The sequence below is a fragment of the Athene cunicularia genome (assembly GCF_003259725.1).
Source record: "Athene cunicularia isolate RWA chromosome 2 unlocalized genomic scaffold, athCun1 chr2_part1, whole genome shotgun sequence".
Lineage (NCBI taxonomy): Eukaryota > Metazoa > Chordata > Aves > Strigiformes > Strigidae > Athene > Athene cunicularia.
In genome coordinates, this window is record NW_020799095.1 from 134,975,854 (window position 1) to 135,002,734 (window position 26,881).

The window sequence follows — 26,881 nt, forward strand, 5'->3', positions numbered from 1 at the left end:
TGATGTCCAAAGCTGAAACAGAGTTTCCTGATAAACAAAACACTCCCATCTACAAGACTGAGATACCAAATGCTGTCTCAGTATCGTGCTACTCCCAAATCTATTTTTCCAAGCAAGACCCGAACAGGTAAACACATCACACAGGTTTCATACCTCTGGTGTTTGGGACCCCAAAACATTCCTGCCCTTGTAAGACACCAACAGTTTTCCGAAGTCAAGTCCTGGCTGCGGCACAGAGAACAGGAGTCCTAGTTGAGGCTTATCTCTGCTTAAGTAGACCACATCATAATCAGATCTCACTATCGAAAGCATTTTGAAGAAGCAAGGCTTAATAATAGCCTCTCCCTGACCCGCCTGGCTTGGAGCACAGCACTGGGAAGGGCTGCTGAGCTAGGCACTGCCAATAAGTGTCAGCAGAGCCTGGAGACGCAACCACCTCGAAGGCTGAGCTTTCTGAAAGACTGAACTGCATCTGAGACCAGGAACTGTATCTGCAAAGCACAAATTAACCTTTCTGGCCCCAATTCTGATAACAGCTACACCCAAGCTTAACACTGAGCACAGAAGACTACTTACGCTTAAAAGTAGGCATGTGGCTATTTATAGGATCTTCTAGAACATTTTATAAATTAAAGAGGTCACTGCTAAGTGTCGTTTCCAAGTGCATTAGTGATGTTCAAGTCAGCTCTGCATGTAGCAGAGCCTGACAGCAGTGTTACTAGGAGACTTTAAAAAATATTTTCTCCCATTTGGTAGACATCTCTAAGCAAAACAACATGGCACCTATCCATATAATATAAATTGCAACATATTCTCCTGGGTAAGTGTGACTTCCATCTTACAAATGTCTTAACAAAGAGATGAAACTCCTTGCCTACCAGCAATATGGGCAGGAGCCGAATGTGGCCTCTCATATCTCCTAATGCCATTCTCCAGGTGGACAGCTTCCTAAGGACACCTGTTGAATTTTTTTGTCACTGTGACAATGTGAGTGCAAAAGCTCATGAATGTAAGTTCCAGAACAACCCGCTGATTCAGCATTAACCATGAAAGAGGTTGACATTTCTCAGAAACATATTCTTTTGTCCCAACTGTCCATAAGACTTGTTTAGCTATGATCTGAGACTCTGCTGTTAAGAGGACTGTCTTACACACCCTCCCGTGCAAAAGATGCTACATGTTGAGACATCAGCTTCAGTGGTATCTCATCTGACATTCATTCATACATATTCTTTCATGCTTCAGCCACTCAGTGGCACCAACAGCCTGCCAGCAGGTGAGCCGGCTCAGGAGTATGCTCTGATGGAAATGCTCATGCCACACATATGGCATCCAACACTGGGAGGCCCGTTGATCCAGCCTCCCTCCACCTTGCAGTAGGCTCCAAGCAGCTGTATGCCCATGCCATGGGAGCAGAGCTGTGCACTGCTCTGTGAAGTGGGGAAAACAACACGAGGATGGCAAACACAGGACTGTAACATTTTTCAGGATTGCTCCTTGCCTGGAACGGATATTTGAGAAGCTGGAGTAAAACAGTGCAGCATCTAGCACCATCTCTGCACTTCACTGCTTGAGAGGCAACTGCACCAAGCTGAGAGCATGCTGCAGTCAGCATCACACTTTGTGCTGCCTTTTAGTCTCCTTCATGCCCTGACAGCATCACAACAGTCACCTAGCTCCAGCTCACACGGAGGGGAAGAGAAGGGAGCCTGCAACCCCACAACTGCATGCTGCACTGCCTGTGACAAGGAGTGCAGGCAGCGTGGGCAGGTACAATCCGGGCAGAGGCAGAGAGGGCGGTGATGGACCAGCAGACAGACGTGCTCATCTGTGCCATGGGTCGGGGACCACAGCTCAGGGGCTAATGCTGTCCTGATGCAGCACTACAATCAACTGGGAAACGTCCTACTAATTACTCAAGGGCAAATTTCCATCCTGTATGTAATGCAAGTACAAACTTTGGGGCAGGACTGAGGAGAGGAAGAAAGGACTACTTGCGCAAGGGCAGGTACACGGGCAGCTGGCACTAGCACATGTTTATCCCACTCGTGCAGTGCAACCGTCGCACCCACATCTTGAGGATAGAAAAGCCCTACCTTTATCTCTGCTCTCTGCACTGCCTCAGCCATAGTGCAAGGATAATGACACAGTACAGTGACCATATCACACACTGTATTCACAGCTTTTACAGGTAGAACAGATTGGGTATATTTGGCCTACCAGGACAGTATGCAAGCACAGAAATACCATGTCATGTATGTATATATGTATATATAGACAGTGTATACATTTCTTATGTAGAGTCACGCAATAACCCCACATGCACACCTGGAGTATGGCATCCCAATCTGCTATGTCTGGCCATTACAGATGGTTGGATACATTGTTGGATGGTCTTCTGGCCTCAATATTAAAATTTTAGCATTAAATATTTTTCCTTCTGTAAGAGTAAAGATCAAACTTTCTTGTGTGCATTTTATTGTCCATTTGTTACCTAAATAGTATGATTAAAATATGGAAAAAAGGAAAAAGTTCACATAATATCTGTGACAGGAACATTGACAGCTGAGCAGAACTGGATTCCCAAAACTTGGGATGCATATGAGCTTATTAAAATTTAGTCTTTCTGTGTAAGTCTTTCCTATCTGCAACTTCACCACTGTTTCATAGCTTCCAAAGTATATAAACCACCAAGCTTACCTATCTTCTGATTCCATAAACATGACCTCTTTATAATATATAGCTATCTCACTCCTGATGCTAGGTTTTGCATATTTCACCCAGTGAAACAGAGGTGTAAATAAAACAGTCCTGACGAGACAGCTTGTTCTCACAATGTAAAGGATTTAAATTTGATGAGCCTCTTTTGGTTCAAAAGCATCCTGTTATATGACAAAGAGCCCAAAATATGCATATATGTTCACCACCCAGTGCAGCAACTAGAGGAGTAAGTGGCATGCTCTCTCTGTAGAAAGCTTTATTTAGAGACCCCAGGGGAAGAGACAGGGCCTGACTGTGTACAAAATTGCAGAAAAGCCATTAGAAGCAGCTGAAAAAGCAGAGAGAATGAAGTTGTAATGCCCACTATTTAAAGGACCTGTATTTTAAAGAGATGTGGTTTCATTTATCTTGAAACTTCTAACTCAGAGCTACATCTCTAGTTCTAATGTTTAACAGCATAAGAAGTGTATTTCCAGGAAACACTAATGCTTCTTCTTTTCTATTTAATATGGGTTTTTTCCTGCAAGATTTTGTACACCACAAGCAATCTAAACCACACTGCTTACATGGACTGACAAATGTAAGAAAAAGCAACTAAGGATGAGGAAAAGGCTGAGGTGCTCAGCGCCTACTTTGCCTCAGTCTTTAGCAGAGGAACTGGCTGTTCCCTGGACACCCAGAGGCATGAGCTGGGAGTTGGGATGGGGAAGCAGACTGAGGTCAGCACAGCTGAAGAGGAGGTGGTCAGAGACCTGCTGCACCACTTGGATGCACACAAGTCTGTGGGACCGGATGGGTTACACCCAAGGGTGCTGAGGGAGTTGGCAGATTACTCACCAAGCTGCTGCCCATGATTTACCTGAAATCATGGCTAACTGGGGAGGTCCCATTGGACTGGAGGGTGCAAATGTGACACCCATCTACAAGAAAGGCAGAAAGAAGGATCCAGGAAACTATAGACCTGTCAGTGTGACCTCGGTGCCAGGGAAGGTCATGGAGCAGATCATCTCGAGTGCCATTAGAAGTCATTTAATGGACAACCAGGGGATCAGGCCCCATCAGCATGGGTTTATGAAAGACAAGTCCTGCCTGACAAACCTGATCTCCTATGACAGGGTGACCTGACTATTGGAAGAGGGAAAGGCTGTGCATGTTGTCTAGCTTGACTTTAGTAAGGCCTTTGACACTGTTTTCCACAGCATTCTCCTGGCAAAACTGGCTGCTCGTGGCTTGGATGGGCACAGGCTTTGCTGGGTAAAATACTGTCTGGATGGCCGGGCCCAGAGAGTTGTGGTGAATGGAGTTAAATCCAGTTGGCAGCCGGTCACGAGTGTTGTCCCGCAGGGCTCTGTTTTGGGGCCACTCCTGTTTAACATCTTTATTTATGATCTAGATGAGGGGATCGAATGCACCCTCAGTCAGTTTGCAGAGGACACCAAGCTGGGTGGGAGTGCTGATCTGCTCAAGGGTAGGGAGGCTCTGCTGAGAGCCCAAACAGAGGGAAGCAAGATCTGCATTGCAGTTCTTCCCCAAAGTCTTCTGTCTGCTATTGAGCTGGAAGCCTCCTCACCCAGCAGGTTTAAACAATTTGTGGAGAGTCACTGAAAGTTTCTCCACATCCTCTCTGACTGCATCTTTGCCAGATGCCCAAATTACCAGCCGCTACTGCACTGTGCAATCAGTTAAAATGTGATTAACGAACAGATCTGTCTGATGAGCGAGCACTAGCAAGCAGTTGGGAGGGTGTCCACCCAAGAGTGGGGAGTGATGGCTTTGTTGGACAGCACAGTGGGTAGGGGAGGCGATGCCTGTTGGTACTCTCAGTATCAACAATGTCAGGCATTGCTCTGCCCAGCTTCTTGACATCATTCTGAGAATGCAACTCACAAATCTGAGCTTGATGGCTAAACTGCATATAAAATCAGAGGGGGTGGTTAGGTACTGTAATCCAGATTCACAGCAGAGAGCATGCCAGGCAGGAGCACACCTCCAGCAGTCCATAGGAGTTGCCAGTGAAGAGTGCCCATCTCCCAGACTTAACCACCTACTTGTAGTCCTGAGCGTGCCCACATGCATGCCTCAGATTCACTCCGAACCTCTCTGTACAGGAGCTAGACCATTTCTGCAAGTGCAGGCAACCAGCATTCCTTTGAAATATGGCCAGTGCTAGTGCTGACACTCTGTTTTGTGTCCCAGCTGAGCAGTTAGGGCTCAGGGAAAAGATCTGAGTTCAGTGCCCTTCTTAGACCAGAGGAGTTCAAATCCATGCCTCTCATAGGAGTTCCTGAACCACTGCGACCTACTGGTCATCCTGAGCTTCTTCCACTGACTCTAGACCTCATGGTAGTGGAGAGTATGAGACACAGGTATAGATAGAGCATGTGGGAGCAGCTTGTGTCACTGAAAGATTTGAGCAGTCCATGTGGAGGAGGGTCCTATGTCCTGTTCCTTACTCCCAGGATTATATCCACTTTTAACCCAGTTACTGTCTGGTGTGAAATATATTGTAATATTGAGTTCCAAGATAAAAGTCTCACATATAGAAATAGCAAGTCAAATGTGTAATAAGGCAAAGGCCAGGGAGTGGAACCAAAATCCACTGTCAGCTATGGGCTCGACACTGTGAATTGAGTATTTACCACTAGAAGACTCTGCCCTCAAAATGTGTCATTTTTAAGGGTGTTATCTGAAGAAAAGCCTGAAATGCTAAAGCAAGATTTATCACTTCTTGGAGCTGCTTCTTCTTTTTTTCTTTTTTTTTAATTTTTTTTTCCTGAATCATCTAGGTTGGAAAAGACCTTGAAGATCATCCAGTCCAACCACTGACCTAACACTGACAGTTCCCAACTACACCAGATCCCTCAGCGCTATGTCAACCCGACTCTTAAACACCTCCAGGGATGGGGACTCCACCACCTCCCTGGGCAGCCCATTCCAACCCTAACAACCTGTTCTGGAAAGAAATGCTTCCTAATATCCAGTCTAAACCTTCCCTGGTGCAACTTGAGGCCATTCCCTCTTGTCCTATCGCTTACTACTAGGCTAAAGAGACTCATCCCCAGCTCTCTGCACCCTCCTTTCAGGCAGCTGTAGAGGGCGATGAGGTCTCCCCTCAGCCTCCTCTTCTCCAGACTAAACACCCCCAGTTCCCTCAGCTGCTCCCCGTACGACCTGTGCTCCAGACCCTGCACCAGCTCCGTTGCCCTTCTCTGGACACGCTCGAGTCATTCAATGTCCTTTTTGTAGTGAGGGGCCCAAAACTGAACACAGGAATCGAGGGGCGGCCTCACCAGTGCCGAGTACAGGGCTCAGATCCCTTCCCTGTCCCTGCTGGCCACGCTATTGCTGACACAAGCCAGGATGCCATTGGCCTTCTTGGCCCCCTGGGCACACTGCTGGCTCCTGTTCAGCCGGCTGTCAATCAACCCCCCCAGGTCCCTCTCTGACTGGCAGCTCTCCAGCCACTCCTCCCCAAGCCTGTAGCACTGCTGGGGGTTGTTGTGGCCCAAGGGCAGCCCCCGGCATTTGCCCTCAGTGAAACTCCTCCAGTTGGCCTCAGCCCATGGCTCCATCCAGAGAAGTTTTCTCTCTAAGCTTGAGTTTACAAACGATCATTTTAATTCAGGCTGCTGGTTGTGTGATCTAAAGTAATCTTGCTTGCTTACTCTTACTTTGGAATAAGGGTTATCATCAAATAATTAAAATGTATCTCATTAAGCAGTTTTCTGATCTCATCTAAATACTATAGTTTTGGTAGTAATCTGAACTACATTAATGCAAATTATAAGCATTGCAGATCTCAAAATGAATACAGAATGTGACTTGTGTATGCTGTGAAACCACAATCAATCAAGCTCTTCTCTAAAAACACAGTCACTACAAACTAATTACTGATACTGGCTGAAAGCCATCATGTATATTCTGCATATCAATATGATCTGGGCTTGTGTTTTCCTTAATTGTTTTTAATTCATGGATTTGTAGAGCAGCCACAAACAGATGTTGGAACAGACAAAGGGCACTGCAAGCTGGGGTTTTTTTACTGCTTTATCTATATCTATATCTATATCTATATATATATATATATCTATCTTAAGGAGATTCTTCACATGGAAGTGAAGCCTGACCTAATTATTTTTAGTGCTTCTATATGCAGTTTGGGCTGTTCTAACACCACCTTAAAAATGGCTCCCATAAATTTTCTCTTCTCAACCCGAAATGACCTTTTTCAGGAGGAACATATGTTCATGGAGCAAAAGGGAACAGTCTGGAGAACTTACTTTCCTGTTCAAGCAAAAAGGCTTTTTGAATCAGAGATGGAAGGATGCTGCTTTGCTACACCAACCTCAATAGAAATACTAAAACTGGAAGTTCAAAAAAATACAGGCAGGTAGTTGTATAATACGACATTCAACTTACATTTGACAGTTTTATAAAATGTACGTGTAAATCCACCTATGGACAAGTAATTTTTATAAGCATATAGTGTCACCTCAAATGTTTTATGTACCTGGCAGCGCTATTTGGTCTGTTTGAAGGGAAATGGATAGGCTGGTCAGAAGTATTTTTAGGAGCTGGAAAATGTCATCTTTGGCAAGGATGACTTAGCAGTACACAGAAAGGGAGCAAACTCCATCATAGACTGGGAAAATATCCCAGCCCTCCTGTCATGTTGGTGGCAGAAGTTTAACAAAGGGCTTTCAGAGATCCCTTCAACACATCTCCTAAATCTCGTTCACATGCTCAAGAAACAGAGAGGCTGGCTGGAGCACAGCAATTAACTGCACAGGGACGTGTTCACAGCATATATGCAAATTCATGAAATCACATGCTAAACATGATTCAACTGAAAGCTTTTGCACAGTCACCCTTAACACAGGACACATGGTTTTCATTATAATGTGCATAAACCATTTTAAATCGGTTTGACATGTTTTCAACAGACAAGAGAAAAACACTGGAACGAGAAAACATATCTGGGAGGTAACTAACTAAACAAGCCTGCAGTCCCTGGATAAAAAGCAAAATTTGTCACAAACTAATCAAATATTTGCTGTAATGCACACAGTGAAATGATTACAAACAACTAACAGAGTTCAAGTGTTGCCTATCGAAAAGAACAGTAAAAACCTACCCAGTATATTGATTGGTTGCCCAAACTGTATTTTTTACAGTAATAAAGTCCAGGTAGGTCTAAGGGCAATGCATTTCAAGTTATGACTGCTGTCATTTGCTGCTTTTTTCCCCCCAATAGCACTCTTAATGTTAAGAAACATAAATGATAGGCAAGAAGCTTGTGCTTTTTCACTTTATTAATCCTTGCGGGTTTGCGGTCACACTGTATTCTGCCAACTGTAGCAGTCACAGCCTGCCCAAAATCTGAAAGCCAACAGCTTCCTATTATTTACAGAACTTCAGAAGGGAAGAACAGAGCCCTGTAACAAAGTGCCTCAGCATGGAAGTGAGACAAGGCTTGTAATACTAATAAAATATGTAAAGAAGCACAGAATTTTCATTTCCTTTATATATTTTTTAATGTAGTGGTATATATAAGATATGCTATTATAAAATAGGTTTACTATTTTGTTATGCCACATTAAAGGCGATATATTTCAAGCTCCTTGGGAAAGCGATGTCTACCTTGCAGAGGCTGAATTTACAAAAGGATACCAGGTCCCCAGCTCCCAAGGAGGGAATTTTGGAGGTGGTGCTCTCCCTACCTGCTACCTCCTTCAGGAAATACCTCCTCCCATCACTCTCAATCAGTAAAGCTGCTCAGCTGTGTGGAACTCTTGGTTTTGGGCATGCCTAGAAGCCGGTCAGCTTTAAAAGTGCTGAACAGTTGGGTGCCTGGCTCCTGTCTAAAGACGAGGGTGAGTGTTTCACACTACACCAAATACATCAGGATCCACATAAAGGGGCCTACAGAAAACTCTCTTCTGCTGTCTGCTTTACTGGGGAAAGGATCCACCTGGGAATCGCAGGACCAAATTTAGCTTTGAACTGGAAGGAGGCATCTCCCCATCACACTACCTGGGACACACACCGTATCCAGCAGTAAGAACTGGATGAGGAGATGGAGTTACAGTCCTTGCAGCTTATCAAGCCTCTCTCCAGCTCCACCATAAATCCACCCAATTTAGGATGCCTTTCTTCATTACCCCATGCTACACATGGGAATACAAACAGACCTGAATTTCCCACAGCTCCCATTATCATCAGGAAACCCTACACAACCCCTGTACACAACACACATGAGAAAACTAAGCTCTACAATCTGAAGGTTTGGGAAAGGTTTCATAACCTCTATCCAGTTGCTCTTCTGGCTGTTGGATTTTATTTTCTGTTTTTTTTAATTTTGGTTTGTTTACTGGAACAAGGACTGGATGTGCATTTGTCCCTTCTCCTAGGCTCTTCCTCAGCTCAGAATCGTAACTTCGAGTGAGAACTAAAACAGAATGAAGGCACCTAGAAGACAGCTTCACCAGGATTTAGATTTCTAGGTACATAAAAAAAAGTAAAATACCACTGCTTAAACAGGTCAAGGGTTTAAAATACCACTACTATCTGCAAAGACCTGCTCAGTTTACGCCTGAGCTTCCACTTCTGAGCCCAGCAACCACCAATTTTCCCAGTGTCTTAATACCACAGTGGAATCAAAAGTGTGAGACTTGAATGACTAAAATAAAGACATTCCCTTAGCTTTTCATGCCTACAGATATAAAAACATAAGGAATATATAGACATATCCACTCAATACTGTTAAAAAAGCATTTAAAGTAATCACCCTGAGGAAAACAAAAACTTGTAGGTATTAATCTGGTCACCAAAAAAACCAAAGTTCAGAGAACACTGAAACTATTCATGATTTGAAGTCAAACATGGCCAGAAAATGGAAAAACAGAATTTTCTACTTTCTGTTTGAAGTGGTGCTTTAATTTTGAAAACTAACAAATTTCTTTCTTCTTTTGAAAAGGGAATAAAAACATCAAAAAATCTCCCCAAACATTCTAAATATTTTAGATTGAATACTGTCTTTGTTCAGTCTGAAACAAAGGTTTGCTTTAATGTTTTGACTTGGCAGCTAACCCCCAAATCAATTATTTGCATAGCTCCACTTTGAACATAGTAAGATGTCAGACAAAAAAAAAGAAATAAGGGATGTAAAAGGAAAATAGAAAAGGAAATAATCTATCAATTCTTGAGTAAACATTGCTTAGAAAACAGTTTAAATCCCAGGATTCTCATTAAAAAGGCATTAATAACCTGGAGGAATTCCAAAAAAGGTCAACAATAATGATAACAGGATTACAGGGCACTGTTTATGAAGGGAGATTAAGGGAATGCAATTTGTGTATTCTTAGATAAAAATGAATATTGGCAACACTGTTTATCATGGGAAGGAGGAATACAGCTGGAAAACTGTAAAGAAAACTACGTAATAGCAACACAGGATACTGGATGTGAAGCGTGTTATTTCATGAAAAATGACTTGAAATAAAAACTGATGGTTGGTGGGAGTTGTGCATAGTAAAATGTAGCTGGAGTAGGTTCAGAATACTTTAAGTGGGGAATCAGAAAGCTATTTTAAACATTCGCATAAATAATACAGATTGTAATTTAAAAGCAGAGCACAAAAAACCCAAATCTCCTCAGGGAAGATTCATAATGGCCTCTTTCATATGCACAATATTTCTTTCTGTGGAGGTGAAGCAGGTTGAAAACCACAGAAAGCAGCCAGGAGGAGCAGAAAATTTGCTGCCGTAAATACACAAATTGCAAAGCATGTTCTAGCTTGACCTCACACATATTTTAAAACAAATACTTATAGAGTGTGCAGTGTGTATAGCATCAGTTTCTCTTTTTTTTGTTTCCTATTCCACTCTGGATTAGCAGAGGAGAGAAAAAAAGCCTGCTTGAATAGCCAGAAAGAATTTCTTTTGACTAAAGATCACAGCTATTGCCATCCTAGATACCTGTCTCAACTCAGACCTCTAAACCCCAGTGCCCTTCTTATGCCAGGCACTCAGCCATCTTTTTCAGATGCAGGAGCACGTCCCCACAATCCCCAGGAGTCCTGCATCCCTATCAAAAGGCATCTGGAGCTAAAAGATGAATTCACTGGCACAGGTCTTATCCTGTCCAGCAGCCTGGGCGCTCCCTACAAAAATCCAAGATCTGCATTCCCTACTCACTCCAGTTTGCAGTTAGAGCCATGGCTCTCTCATGGACCAAGTGCAATGCTAAGCTCAAGGTTGCAGGCATCCTCAGGTGAGAATCTCCCTTTAATGGTGGCTGTCCCACTTTCTGTACATCAGGACAATTAACAGGACAGAGACAGAGAGAGAAAGGAGTCACAGTGTGCCTGCTGGGAACATAGCTTCAAACCCCCAGTAAAACAGTTACTAAATTAAACAAAGTGGAACACCTTCCCTGGGAGCAGACTCACTGCATCCATCCTCAGCCTGCCCAGCAGCACTGCATTAAGGCACTCTTCTCCTTTGTGCTTGATTCCATCCTCCAAAAGAGGCCCAAACAGATCTTAGCTATAAGGGTTTTTTTCCCTTTACTAAACTAAGTAATAGGGATTTCTTTTACTTTTTTTTTTTTAATTTTGTGATGAAGGGGATAAGTACCTAAATGCAAAATATCTGTGCCCAAGACCCTGAATTGCAGGTGGCCTGTGCCATCAGCCCCACAGCTGGGCAGGTCATTATCTAGTACAGGTGGGACTCAGGCTTTCACCATTTACTTGTCAATTCCTCCTTTGCAACATGCTGGCTTCTATTTTAGATCCTCCATTTCTGCTGTGACATCTAGGCACTTCCTGCAGCCTGAGAGTCTTCTGAACAAAAAGAGATGTATGTCCTGAGAGGACATAGTCCAACCACTAACTGCCTACATCTCTATTAAGCAACATCTAAAATAAATTTCTGGAAGGGGTGGATTATAAAATACATGACAGAATTAAAAGCCTCTTTTGGTAGCCCACTTTAATTTGACAGGAATTGAGATTTAGGTTCAATAATATGAAACACTTTAAAGCCAAAACACTCTCTGTAGCTACTATTTTGCTTATTTTTCTTTGAGATAAATACTTGGCTATTTGAACACGCTTTCCACATCAATTCAAGCTAATTTGTTTAAATTCAAAGTTTAAATCTAAAATACATATAAATTCCAACTAAAAAAAAAGTGCTATGCTAGTAATTTTAACCTAACCTTCCAAGTACATTTTCCTCAAAATATTTGTATCCTGATTATACTCCAGTATTATCTCTTGGAAGTTAAAGAGCACTTTTTTCACTTCTGTGAGATTTAGTTAGCTTATGAACTGAAAATACTTAATTCCTGCAAATTCACAGTGCAAAACAAGATACAAAATCTCCCTGTTCAATGCTAGGCACACCTTGGGCTGTAGACTTCAGGAACAGGACAGAGGGTGCCAAAGGTTATCAGGGATGAACAGAAGAGAAAAAGGCAACTAATTAGACGTGAAGACCCATGAATGATCTTCAAACATTGACTTTCTACTGCAACTGAATGGTTAAAAAAACTAAAACACAACAACTCAAACCAAAACCAGAAATAAAAGAGACAGAGACTGTACTTGGCTTCAGTAAGGGCTAACAACAGAGTTGTCAGAGTCCTGATGAGGAACAGAGGACACAGGGATGGGATTCACCTGACTAAACGTGGATTGTCTCCAATGTAGACACCCATGTCCGAGCCAACCTTGGTCCCATTTTTAGTCATCAGAAAGTTAGCATAACCAGCGAGTTCGAGGCACTATTTATCTTATCCTAAAGTAAATGCTTATGTACCTGCAGAAAGACCGCATGCTAGATTCACCGAGTTTATTCATTACATCTCCTTTAAAACAAAACAGGACCTTACCGCACTTGTGCAGGCAGAAATGATTAGACCTACATTACAGATATGGAATTGAGGTCAGATAAATTACTGGCCATCTCTATTCAACTTGGCTAAAGACCGTGAATTCACATCTCTTTTACCTCTGAAACAGCTCCCATAACCCCCAGAAGAAGGGAAATGACAGATTCACCTGTTAATGCTGTTCCACCTCCTGTGAGCAGTAGGACTAGTCACTGGATCAGAGAGACAGTCCCCACCCGCAGCTGACAGCTCCTGAGGTTGTCTAAGGAGACCGGTAGATTCAAATTCTACCTCTTCTGAATCACAAAACCTAAGGGATTTATGCCAGACACAGGAGATCCATTGGGATCTACTGGCTCTGCTGACCCAACTGGGAGGAACAGTTCCGAACACGTCACAAGGACCCAGGTATTCCAGAGAATGCGGGGGTGCCTAGGCAACGCAAGTGCCAGATCCCCCAACAGCAGCTTCCACCCCACTGCTGTCCACCAGACCTCACAGCACTGACTGCTACAACACACCAAATCTTCGCTCCTCCACGCTCAACTCTAGGATGCAAGCTTTGAGGATAGTGTGGGCTTGAACCCAGACATGGTGTCCTCACTCGGGGAGGGCAAGATGTGCATGTTCATCTCCCTGCGAAGCACAGCCCAGTCCTCTGGTACCCATGGCAACCAAGTCCTTAGTAACTCCCCGTGCTGGCAGGTCAAGTAAGCAAATCTACACAGCTCCATAGCAACAGACATTAAATTAAAGCGGATCCCATCAGTAAAATATGCAGGAGGTCTCAGTGCATACAGAATTATTACCCACAAACACTGTTATTTAAAAAAAAATCAGCAGTAGCTGTTTTGTATGGGCCCAAAATGAAAGATTAAGTGAAGAAAGAAAAGCAAAAGTAAATGAGAAAAACGAACACACAATTGTATTCGTTAGACCTTGTGTTAGAAAAGATCTCAGAAACTTTACTGTCTCACATAAAATTATGAAGTCCACATATAAGAAAGGGAGAAGAGTGAAATTAAAACTGTACAGCAATTAAACATTGTGTACTGTTAGATTTAAAAGTCAGGATGGTTACATTGGCTGCTATCAGGTCTGGGACAGAAGCAAAGCATTCAAACCATGTGCTTCCTCCCTTTTTATTGCCAAGGTGATATTTTAAAAAGCATATGGAAAGCCTTCCAGAACCACATGTAATTGACCACTGTGCATATGCTCTTTGCCAAATATTAAGCTGCTTAAAAATCAAGTTAAAGTCATCCTCATCTGGTTAAAGTGACCCAGGGATCCTGGGCTTTTCACTTGGAAGCTCCTCTACATCCCTCAGAGAATTTATGCTTTACACTTACAATAAGTACGGCAACATCAAGAGATTGCTTATTATTAATTCAAATACTTCAAGAAGGTACAAAAGAAACAAATATATGGACAATTTTTGGTCACAGGCAAGGTGCTCCATCATTTGTTATGAACTTACTTCACCTAGATCCATCTTCAGGACATTTTTTTGTTCTACAACTGATTAAACTACACTGAATCAGGTGTAGCTCATTTCTTAATTTTGTTATGCACTCAACACCAACCACGTATTTAACTATATGAATATTCTCATGAATAGAAGCACGAATCTTCCCACATTCACTGCACAAGTGAGGTTATGACTGACTGAAGAATGAGAGAATTGTGTACTCTGATTAAATCCTGCATTTGTTAACAGGTTAAATGTTTTTTGACATACCCTCGCTCTTAAATATCCCTCCCTCAGAAAAGGTGCAGGCTTGGAATGTGGATTATAAAGAACTGCTAAATAAGTCACAGCAGAAAGAGAGACACATTACACTGCTGTCACCAGTCTTCTCATCACTCTCAGCTTTGTGTGATTCTGCTTTTAAAATAAAGCATGCTATTTATTTTAGAGATCAATCAAAGCAGACTGCTGTTTCCAAATAGAAGTTTTCTGTTTGGATTTTTCAAATGAGTGTGACTTTGCATTAGAATACATTAGTACACCAGCAGCATTTTAAAAAGCACTGCAACATAAGAGGTAGAAGTACCATCTAGCAGTTATGAAGAACAATAAATCTCTTTGCATGCCATAGGATCTATTCAAGTTAGCACATACCGTAACTTGGGGTTTGTATTCTGTACCGTTGTTCCTGAACAACGTGGACGACAGTTCTGTTATTTTTCCCACTGCCTGCTCTTTGGTACAGAGAATGAACAAAAGCCGTGCAAACACAAGACATGATGTTGCTGGCTAAGTGCACCAGTAAAATGTGTCTTTCTAATATTTTATCAGCCTTCTCAAGATAAAACAAAGTCTTACCATTGCATCCTTCTGCAACTAGAAAGGCTAAATTATTGAGAGTGAAGTGTATTTCCAGAACTAACTCTAAGACAGTTCTTTTGCAGAACTCATCTGTTTTTCAAATGAGGCATGTGCATACATATATATATATATATATATATATCAGACTCAGACACTATTATTCCCACACTGTCATGATGAAGAGAGAGCAAGCTGACAAAAAATCTGCAAAATCATACAATCAGATGCCAGCAATATAACCTGAACCACATTTTTAACATTTTGTTTTAAAAATAACTAAAGTGACTGCCTTTAGAATACAGACACATATAAAAGTCAAGTAGCAATATAGATAAACTTATCTGCTAATTTTACACTAATGGACTAACTAGCCACTAACTAGCCACTACTATTTACTTGCACAGGGTGCCTCCAAGAATAAGTTCCTGGACATTGAGTATCCTGGGAATCTAATTCTCATATACCAGACAGTATGAAACAACCAGCAGGAAAAGCATTATGTTCTACCAGCTAGACATAGGCTTCTTTAGCTCTAACTGTAATTTCCACTGCATTATTTTGTTCACTGTGAACGCCAACACTGATTAAAAAAGCATCTGCACCTGAGTACTCACAATCAATTTAAGGCCGATACCATCTGCCCCACCTGTTTCTCCTAAAATTCCTAATAGCCCTAAAGCCTTCAAAGATTAACCTGTTCAGGCTAGGACATCCTACCCCAAGGCTCATTCACTCATGACTTGACAAATTCATCAGGAAGAAGTAGAAAAGGTCATACTGCCAACACATTACTTATATGGCTCAAAGTTAAATGAAATTTTTAATTAAATAGTGATTGTTAGAAGTTACTTTTTTTATACTTTCATTTCTAAGAACTCATTATAAGTGACACGGCAGTACATGGACATGAAAGATAGCGCAGAAAAAGCACAAATTGTGTCTTGCAACTACTTAACTACAGATCTGGGTGATGCACTATTTAAAGGAAAAAAGAGTCCAACATCACACAATTGCTGGGGTTGGAAGGGACCTCCTGAGACCACCTAGTGCAATCATCTGCTCAGGCAAGCCTAGCTGAAGCAGGCTGCCCAGGACCATGTCCAATTGAGTTTTGAGTCTTTCTATGGGTGGAGACTCCACAACTTCTCTGGGAAATCTGTGCCAATGTCTGACCACTATCACAGCATAAAAACAAGAAGTGTTTTCTTGTGTTCAGATGTGACTTCATGTTTTTTAATGTTTCATGTTTTTTAATTTGTGCTCACTGTCCAACCTAAGTGCTCTATGTGGTGAAAGCTTCTGAAATTCTGCCATTAATTTAAACAGAATGAAGTTTTAATGCTTGAATTCTCAATGACCACTCTTCTTGAAATATAATCTATGGCTTAGACTAGATATAGTTTATATATCTATAGATTATATAATCTATAGTTCAAATGCACTGTAATCCATAATGTTACTATTTTAGCCAGATTCAGTAATAGATGGCCAGATGTTTTATCAGCAATGAAAAAATAATAACATTTTTGCTGCTACCTGGAATAGTTATTACCAAACTGAGCTATGAATGACAGCCAACCAGTTTGGGAGCTGATCCTAACTAGGTCTCCTTTCATGCTGTGCTGCTTACACTTCTACACTGCAAGCTCCTGAAGGTGCAGAGGGGACAAGTCAGGGACAGTCTTAATGTTTTATTTTAAGTCTTAATAATTTCATGTGACACTTCAGCAGTTCCACAGGCTCTAAGAGATAGCTCCAACAGTAACCTAAGCTCATACAGTAAACTGTCCCAGGTGTGCCCATGACACCAAAAGCAAGAAAGTAAAGACCAGAACTTTTGCCAGAAATGCTGAACACAGTCATCTGATCAGGTGCCCTTCTCAAATTATGATGCTCACACACATTTAAAAACAAGTACATCTCTCTGTTACTTTAAACATGCAAGCCTTTTAAAAGTTATTGACACAACTCTTGCCCAAGATTCCCTTATTCATCCATGTCTCTGTAAGTTTATCTGTACTTTGCAGTTTGCAGATCCAGATTTGGAATCCCTGCGCTAAGCATTCTAATGGAATTTAAAAAAATGAAGACTGTAGAAAGCAAAACACTTCCCATGATCCTTAACAAAATGGTGACATGAGCCGCAAGGAATTCAGGATGAATCTTTGCAGGACTAACTACAACAAAAATGTGAATGTGTAGAAGTGTTTAGGCTCCTGTTCAGCACAGCAGCCTGATACAAAACTAAGACTAGTGTTTATTAAGCTTTTTGCACCTTTTGCAAGGGCATTTTCTGCAACACATTTTCTATTGTTTTTAATACTACATAATCACACCCAAAGAAGGAACAACTTATAACATCCTGAAATTAAAAGGCTTGTTAACTTTCTCCTGGAGTGGATGTTATATACCTTCCTTAATGTTCCTGTTCTCTCCATCCTTTCCTGGGAAAGCAGGCACAGGTTTTAAGCCAAATTCACCTATAAAGCTTCTGTGATTCAGATTTAATGCACAATAAAAACCATTACCAACTATCCCAAATGAATAATTTCTTCATGTTTATAAATCTTTCAGAGGTTCAGCAAGATGCAGTGATAATGCATTCCAGGGTTAAGTATGGTTCACTATGCAAACAACATAAATTATGAATGATATCCAAATCTAGTTTGTTAATACTTCAAGAGGTGAAGATGACTTAGATCCAAATAACAATGCCTTAAGCTGTTAGAGAAAAAAAAGCTATGTTGTATTTCATATTTTGAAGTACAGGAAAGAAAGATGAAGTGATGTTGCTAGAGTAGCAGAAAAGCATTGGAGCTTGGGAACAGCCTAAAAACATCCCAGGGTTCATTCTCAGGGCTATCCCACTCCGACATTTCCTGAATTATCTAAATATTTGTGTGAGTGTTACTTCTGAGATTCAGCATGTTCCAAGAAAACAATCCTGGAAACAGATACGGTGTTTTCAGCAAAATGACAGGCATTTTGAAGGTGCACACTGACTGATGTACTGTCCTACAAAAATGTAGCACAGGACACAGTCTGTAAAAGATAGTGGTAGGCTGGATTTTTCTCTGATGTCTGGCTCCTGCTACACAGTCATTATCACAAGACATCTCAGATAAATAAAAACTAGAGATTATCTCCCTATATTAGTAAGAGCTTTTGGTAGAAAGAGGTACTATGCACAACTGTTTTTGTGCTGTAGCCTGAGGTAACCAGCTGTATGCAGAACTATGTTAGGTACAACAAGGACACATTGCTCTTATTCTCTTCCCATATCCCACTCCCCTTCTACTCCTCCCCTGTTAACTCACTGCATGTTTTGCTATGTGACAATGCCTCCTCTTTGCAAAAGGGCTAGATCTTCCCGCCTGAGCCACCCGAAATTCATGCACAAGTAGGTCATGGGGAAGGGTCTGGATCCACCTGAAGCCAAGAGACAGCAATGGGAAAAAATTACATTAACTCCTGTGGCCAACAGCAAATGAACCCCAGCTGTCCCCTCATGTGCTCTCCATTCAGGAATGTTCCTCACCTGTGTCAGCTCTCACACTGACTAAGACGTGGGTTTTGATAATTTTCCACTAAAAAGGTGTGAGTTATTTGGCAGGAGGAACTTAGAATTATTCTATAAATCAGACCTGGTTCCTGCTCTGAGAGTTTTGATGGATCTCAGGAGTGATACGTTTGAACTCTAGAGACAGGTTTTCTGACCTTAGATATCAATCACTGCAGAGGTACCGACAGCTACAGAATGGCCCACCTGCAACAATACCTAAACAAAGTCTGTTCAAAGACTTGAAATAATACAATCAACTAAAATGAAAATGACTTCTGACTATTACTGCCAAAGGTTAATAACTTGATATCACAGATCAATTTAAGTGTAATAATCAAAAACAATTAAGTAATTTATTGAAACAAGTGCATAACTCTTTTCCATGTGTATAGGATTCCAGAAGAAAAAAAAACTTTCAAAGTTCTTCATCCACATTTTGATAAGCTACATCCATATTCACATACAAGATGGTTGTGGTAGCCATGGCTACAGATTTGACAGTCCTATACCATATTTATTGCATTCTGCTTGCATTAGATTCCTTGATTTTAATGGAACAGAAAATAAACCTTGAAAAAATACTATTTCTCATCATCCATTACGCAGAGCAATGGGAGACTGGAAACACTCAAGCAACACTGCGTTATGAAATGAGCTGAAGAACTTGGAGAGATAGGGGTAAGTCAGATTTAACTGGCCTTTTCAATGACCAAGCGAGCAAAGAGTTTTTGCAACAGATTCTCTACTGTTTCTGGATCAAACATGGTACTGGTAAAGCTGACCTGGCTCCTCATGAAAGCATCTAAATTACTTCCAGAGGTAAAATGACTCTGGAAACAGTATAGCCAGGAGGTACCTGGGCTCATAAACAATGTCACTTCTGCAGCTGGCTCTGTACAGGGTCAACACCCTCTCTGTCTCCATGATTAATTAAATAACAGCACAAATATCCTGACCATTTGTAATCAAGAGCTGCTTGAACATGAATCACAAAAATATTTTATATCTACTCATTAAAACGACAGCATCAAATGACACACTGGGATACTTAGTCTTGGATGTGCGACAAGCAGGTGCTGATGTAGCTGGTGGTCTGAGGTGGCCCATTAGCCTGAGGCAATGGGAGACATGCTCCTGATTCAGCCAATGTAGTATGAATCTACATCTGTCGAACTCCCACATGTAGGCTGTCCGTTATCTTGCCTTGGTTTGACATGTTGTAGCCCCAGAGCTATCGCAGCCTGGCAGCATAAACTTTAAGCAGGATCCAACAATAAATCTAACAACATCAGAAGACTATAATTCTTTGCTTTGATAGTAAGAGTCATTTATCTTTGGCCAGTGAAATATGTGTGCAATTACCACGAAATAGGATAAAAATCAATTTCAGTTGTTATTTGACATTACAATCAAGCCTCATAAAAAAAAGTGAAGACATTCATTAATTATATTTCCATGAAAAAGCTAATACTGACAGTGTTTGCAAATCTTGCAGGTGGCTCCATAGAAAGAACTCAACTATTTTTTTATTTACTATCTGCATTAGTGGTATCACAGGCAGGACAACACAACGTATGTAGACATTGATGTACTAGTCAATTAGAAAGTGTAATTAAAGAAATGAAAATAACTATACTATACTCACCCGGCTTTACAACGCTTGTCTTTGTCTCCTTCTTATATCGAGCAAGCTGTGGGTTCCCTTCACTCATTGTCCCTGGACTGAATTTCTTCCTGGAGAAGTCTCCATCGCTACCAGTGCAAAAACTGATTGGACTGTTTCCAGCATCAGAAGGAGTCTTAACTGGAGATACTGACTGGCTACTAGGACAGCCAGTGTCATCTGAAGAGAAAGGGGAAAACATCAACATTTCTAACTAGTAAGTACATGAACATCAGCAGAATTTAAAAAAAAAAAAAAAAAAAAAAAAAAAGGCAGCTGTTTACAATCAGTTACCTGATATGCACAACCTTGGCACTGAAACCTGGTGAGAAGCTATTGGTTTTTCCCATTTTGTGAAGAAGTCTTGGATATCTTGTGGCAGACTAAAACGGCAAGTGCTTGTTTCACTGCCTGACAAAATACATAATCAGGGGCTACATAATGAAATCTCAGATCTAAGATAAATTCCCCTGACTTAGCTAGGTTAGGGAATATTATGGCCATGAAGAAATGCATGTAAGACACAAGAATGGCTTGTGTAATGCACACCGGATGAAAAGCAAGCACAGGCCACGTGCTCTCCTTCAAGCTATGCTCCTTATGATAGAACAACATGAGAATGACCTATTACAGCCCATATGCACAGCCAGGATTTTCATTTCACTGGAATTAATAAAGGTTTCTCAAAATTGTTTCTCCTTTTAAAGCAACCATGATCACAGACCTCTTCCATTCTTGACAAGTGGCTGTGAGGTACCTGTTTCTGTAGAGGGTGTGTTATGCACAGACTGCTTTTGTTTAAAGCTGAATTCCTCTGAGGGCACACCAGCACTTCATGGCATCAGCAGCCACCTCAGGAATAGACCCGCATTCCTGACCTCCAGGTATACAAACACTACTCCTCTTAACAATTAAATGCAAAGTAAGAAGTCTGAGTCCAGGTAAAATCCACATATCAAATGTCCCCTTCATCTAACCACATCTCCTGTAATCTTGGGTAATCACAGCTCCCCTAAAAGTCATGGTGGTTTTAGAGATACACAACAAAACCAAACAGGCTACTCTGACACTGGGAAGCCTTGAATATTTACTCTCCTGGAGAAATGTGATTGTTTGTTCAGGACAAAGTGAAAGCTGCCATCTTAATTACGCAATCGCACTCTGCTCCCATTATCTTTACCTAACATGAAAGTCAAAGAAGTACCTGCAACTGAGCCAAATCGTTGCATGATCACACTGCACTTACCACTTCCACCCTGTTCATAATTTAGGTCAAGCCTGATCTTGCCATGAGCTTTGCATGGGCAGATTGTTTAAAAAGTCAGTATATGACTGTGCATTTATGAAGCAAAAGGGTCATCCCACAACTATCTCCTCCCTGCCTGCCCTCCCTCCACAAGAAAGAGTAGTTTTTGTTATTGTTGACTATTGTTCCCTCCGTACAGTAAAACAACCTCATCCTGTCATGTGAACCAATTTTCCTTCATGCCTGGCCAATTACCCTACCCTCACCTTTTTGTTGCAGTGTTCTGCTTCTTATTTCTCTGTGTCCTGCCTCCAGTGCTGAACAAGGTACCTAAAAGTGCTGTCAGTTCCATGCATGCTATATGCATTAGGATGTAACAGCAGCCTGAGGTGCTGCTGACCAGCCCTCTGAAAACTGCCAGACATGATGCCAAGCCACAGGGGCAGCCCAGCCTATTGCCAGAATTACCTCCCAAGGCACAAAGGGCAGTAATGGTGCAAAGCACTTAATCCAGCTTAATCATATCTCATTCCTTCAAATCAGCTCAATTAAGCCTACAAGCACCTCCTTTGCCATCTTGCTGCTGCCTTCTGCAACTCAGAAATATTTCCTAGAAAAACACCAGGAAGGAGAAGACCACTAACAATGTTTTCAGCCCATTCCTGCATTCACCCTGATTAAAGTAGGATTTTTGCTCACATGATTTTTATTTACTTTTTATCCTTTCCATTCCCATCAACATCACAATATCACTCAACACAGAGAAGAGAGAAGGCAGCAATTTCCTCCCAGATCAGCAGCCATTTCCTTCTCCCAAGGATTGAGAGTCTCTTCTGAAGGCTGAATGAATGCTACCTACAAGGCAGTGGATCAGCACAGCTGAGTAAACTTCTGAATCGCATTTAAGCAGCTCCTTCAGCTATGTCCAAAGCATCTTCTCTTTAGAATCACACAAACATTTATAATCAAATATATTCAGAAAATAGTGCAGGTTCATGCAGCTTATTTTTTCTTATGACCTTTCCACTTAGATGTTTCTCTATGTGCCATCATTTTCAAAATTCTGTGTTTAAAAAAAAAAAAAAAGAAGACAAATTATTTCCTTCATCTCTCCACCAATAAAATCACTGCAATAGGTGGACAGATTCTGCAGACCTCACATATGTGTTTTGTATGGGAGACTTTATGTACAAGTAACTCCTAAAGCTATCATAGAATATCCCAAGTTGGGAGGAACCCATAAGGATCACTGAGTCCAACTCCCTGCTCCTCACAGGACTACCTAAAATTAAATCATATGATTAAGAGAGTCATCCAGACACTCCTTGAACTCTGACAGGCTTGGTGCCATCACCACTTTCCTGGGGAGCCTGTTCCAGTGAACAGCAACTCCCTCTCAGTGAAGAATCTATAGGGTTGCTACCTAGAAGAACCTCAGAAGATGATAAACCCTTAAAAAATGACAGAACTAAACTACAGTGTTAAGAATTAGGGCATTGAAAAACCATATATGTAAAGCTTACTGTGATAAGGAAATAAGAGTAGCCAAAGAAAGCATATAAAAATAGCACATAAAAATAAGTATTTTAATTACTATTCCCCTCATCATTGCCTCTGACATCATACTGGTGACACTGTATGATCAGATTATGTCATATCTACATATTCTCATTTTATCCTTAAGGACTTCAGGTTTTGTTGCAATGGGACATTTACTAAAGGAACAAATGAGCCTGTCACAAAGAACAACAGCTCTTCTCTACTCATACCCCTTGTGACCTTTAGACACACCAATAATCAGGTGAGCATTCCCACTCCAGCTGAAGTAAAAGAATTATTTTATTGTACTCCCTCTCCTCTGATCATTTGCTGTTTTTTATGTAATGTATAACTTCTACTCTTTCTACCTAGTATTAGCCAGAAATGTGAACAAAATTATAAAGTTTCGAAATCTAGGGCAAGCCACAGAGAAACATTTTTCTGTGTCAGCTTTTTGCAGTGCCTTTTGAAGAATCAAAATGTTTACTATCACAGAAGGGAACAGCTGCATATGTAATTCTGGTGCTCACCACCAAAGGCAAGCAAAGCTCTGGTGTACACTGGGGGATGAACCTCCCAGCTGATGGGCAACTCGCTATTCTGGCACAAGCAAAAGTCCTGGTGAACACTGAGGTGCTATCCAGCTGCTTGGTGCAAGCCAAATTGCCTGCACTTATCTTCGTTCTTCCCTGCTACCGAAGCCTAAAAGGGCTCTTTAATTGTATTTAATATTGCAGGTGAAATCCATGCAGAAGAGCAGCAGACCCTCCCAAGGACCCTGACCGTGTGATGCCCGCTCCATCCCACAGCCTGCCAGCCAGCTCACTGCTGCAGCAAACACCTCCGCTTCTTGTCTGCAAGAGGAAGGATGCAACTGCAGCGGTGTGGGTTCAGTATTTCCCACAGACCTGCAGGTTCCTCCAAAACCTCACTGACAACTCTGACTGAAGGTGGTGAAGACCTCTACCTGCCCAGAAATGGGCCAGTACAAGGAATCCATCTCCAAAGTAGGCAATGGGGTAACGGGAGCACATGAGCCCACAATGGGATTCGCTCTGCTGAAGACATGATGTGAATGCAGCTTTCAGCAAGGTCAGTTAAGGATTCAGCCCTATAACTCAGCAAGAGCTTTCCCCCAGTAAGGATTTCAGGTCCAGACTTCTCAGGAATACAGACAGACCTGAGTTACCTTCTCAGGGACATGAACATCAGGAAGACAGAAGAGAGAAAGCTGGCAAATAATGCTGTGCAAGTCCATACTTCTGATCTTGCCTGCATTATTTGTTGGCACAAGAGGAAAAAGCACATAAATGTGTAACACAAAACTTTCATTGCTTTCTTAGCAATAGTCATGGTGTCTTTTTTCACAGTGGCCTCCTAAGAGTATTCTGGGAGTAGACTTTCCCTTTGAACATCAGCTGGATTTCATCACTGAAACTCTTATGTCCAACCCCTCTCCCAGATCAGACACGCTTGCCAAGTTTCAAAGCCAAGCACAGTGTCTCCTCAAACAAACAATCAGGGAAGTTGCTCAGAGCGCTCTGACATTTGCATGCACTAACTTTCAAATAGTAAAGTCAAACAATGTTAAAGATAGTAATACTCTAACAACTGACAAAAATATTGTTCTCATAGACTTTAAGGCTGTATGTTGTGACTTGATAATGTTCTCTGATTTTCTGAGCACAGAGACTTTAGAAGTTTCACTGGAATATGCCTTACAGCCTTCTTTAGAAAAAAAATGCCTTTTCCTGAAGACTTCAAGATTTACAAACTCCCCATATAGTCCATCCAAATAACTAATGGTGCTCTCACTGAGGAACCACAGACTTAATATTACCCTCACACCTAGCGGCCAGATCTATTTATGCACTTGTGTCCACCCCCTACCTGATCCTTTGTCTACGGTCCCACTTTAGTCTTCACTTAAAGTTCCCTTGACTAGTGTTCAGGCTGTACATCCTCTATATTTCCACTAAGAAATGTGGATTCCAGAACTAAACAGGGGCTTCTAATTAACTTTTACCAGTTCAGTGTACCAAGACAAAAACTGGTTCTGGACTTTTCCTAATGGTTCCATTCCTGTTCGTCCCAGGATCTGTTAGTTTGGGCAGCCATGGCTCTGCCAGGATGGCACACTGCCAGCTGGCCATTGATGGTGAACCACCAAGGGTATTTCAGAACTTCTCAGCATAATCTCCCAATCTGCTTGTCTGTTCCACATGTTTTGTCTCTCTGTGTGTTGCTTTGGTCTTCTTCTCATGACTGTGCTCTCTTGTAGCACAGGAGTGTTATGCATTAATGAAAGTTGCTGACAGACCAAAGGGAATATCACCTAGCTTCCACCTGCTAAGGCTCCTCTTGTTTTAAATGCAGAGAAAGAGGCTCCTCTGGAGGATGAGTCAGAACAAATAGCCCAAATTAGACTTCTCCAGTCTTCCCACTACTCTGAGTCACTGTCTGGAGGTTCTCATCTCTTTCCATTCACTAGTGCAGCCACCATTCTGACTTGAGTAGCTGAACCAGTAAGGTGTACGGGATTACAGCGCAGTTGGAAAACATCGCTAAGGAGGCTGACAGCATCATTCTGGAACAACTGGGCAACACAAAGACCACAGTAAAAGCAGCAAGATGAAACGTAATAGTATCAAATGAGTAGTACACAGAGAAAGACAGAGGTGGAGCATATTCACATGCACATCATTAGTCTCTCAATAGATAGGAGTCTAACTCCAACCTCACTGTGACACTGAAAGGCCCCCTGGAGGCACCCTCACCTTCCCAGCAATGATTTAGGGAGCACAGCTTAAGGTAAGAATTGTGAATATTCTCCTCAGCTCCTATTTGTACTAAACCATCTCATTTTTACTGCAGCCATTTCAGAAGGTGATTTGATGCACTCTAGAAGATTAGTCATTGCTACAATTTGTCACCTACAAACCTGCAAAATCACACAGACTGTTGAAAAAAATATTCAATAACCTTACTAAAAGTAGTCCTAAAAATGCTACTAGTCTTGGTCCTTCTGACCAATTCTAAACTCATTTTACAGTTATTTTTAAGATCTGTTGGCGCTGGTATTTAATAAAATTAATCAGAATATCATGTGCTTGTGAGGCAAGTGTCTTACCAGGAGTCAAGCACACTAAAACAGAGCAGAAGAGCAGCAGAACTATAGCCCTGTCAGGAAAAGAGAGGAGATTTATATGACAAGGCCTACTTTTACAAAATCCTGCTAAGCAAATTAATTCCAAATTTAATCTCTATGTCTCTACAGACAGAACTTGAATTAACTATGCTCCATTTTGCCTGTGAACAAAGGCAGGCTAGCAGCTCCACGAGGTCACCTTGAGAGGCTGTGCAAACTCTTGCCCTTGAAGGTTTTCTAGACTTGGATAGACAAATCCATGTCTGATGTGACACAGTGCTGGAAGCAGTCCTGCTTCAAAAAACAGTCGGGATGAAATGATCTCCAGAGGTCCAATACAACCTACATGCTTAGGATCATAATTTCCTTTTACATTTTTTAGATATTTCACAGTTGGGAACTACCCTGGTTTTCCCAGTTCATCTTTCAAGCAGGAACTACTGATTTTCACTCTATCACTCTCTACAGCTCCCTGAAAGGACATTGTAGAGAGGTTGGTGCTGGTCTCTTCTCACAGGTGATTAGTGACAGAACAAGAGGGAACGGCTTTAAACTGCAACAGGGGAGGTTCAGACTGGACATTAGGAAAAAAAAAATCACAGAAAGAGTGGTCAGAGAGTGGAATAGGCTGCCCAGGGAGGTGGTGGAGTCACCATCCCTGGATGTGTGTAAGGGTCTTTTAGATGAGATGTTAGGGAATATGGTGTAGGGGAGAACTTTGTAGAGTAGGGCGGATGGTTGGACTCGATGATCCCAAGGGTCTTTTCCAACCT

General features: G+C 41.7%; 1 protein-coding gene across 1 annotated transcript in view; it reads right to left on the reverse strand.

Annotated features, from left to right (window-relative positions):
• The window catches only part of SYBU (syntabulin), a 42,365-nt gene that overhangs the window by 7,960 nt on the left and 7,524 nt on the right, over positions 1-26,881 (reverse strand). The window contains exon 2 of the mRNA XM_026841590.1: positions 20,158-20,355. Within this exon, the coding sequence (XP_026697391.1) occupies positions 20,158-20,355 (198 nt within the window). The remainder of the gene's footprint in view (positions 1-20,157; positions 20,356-26,881) is intronic.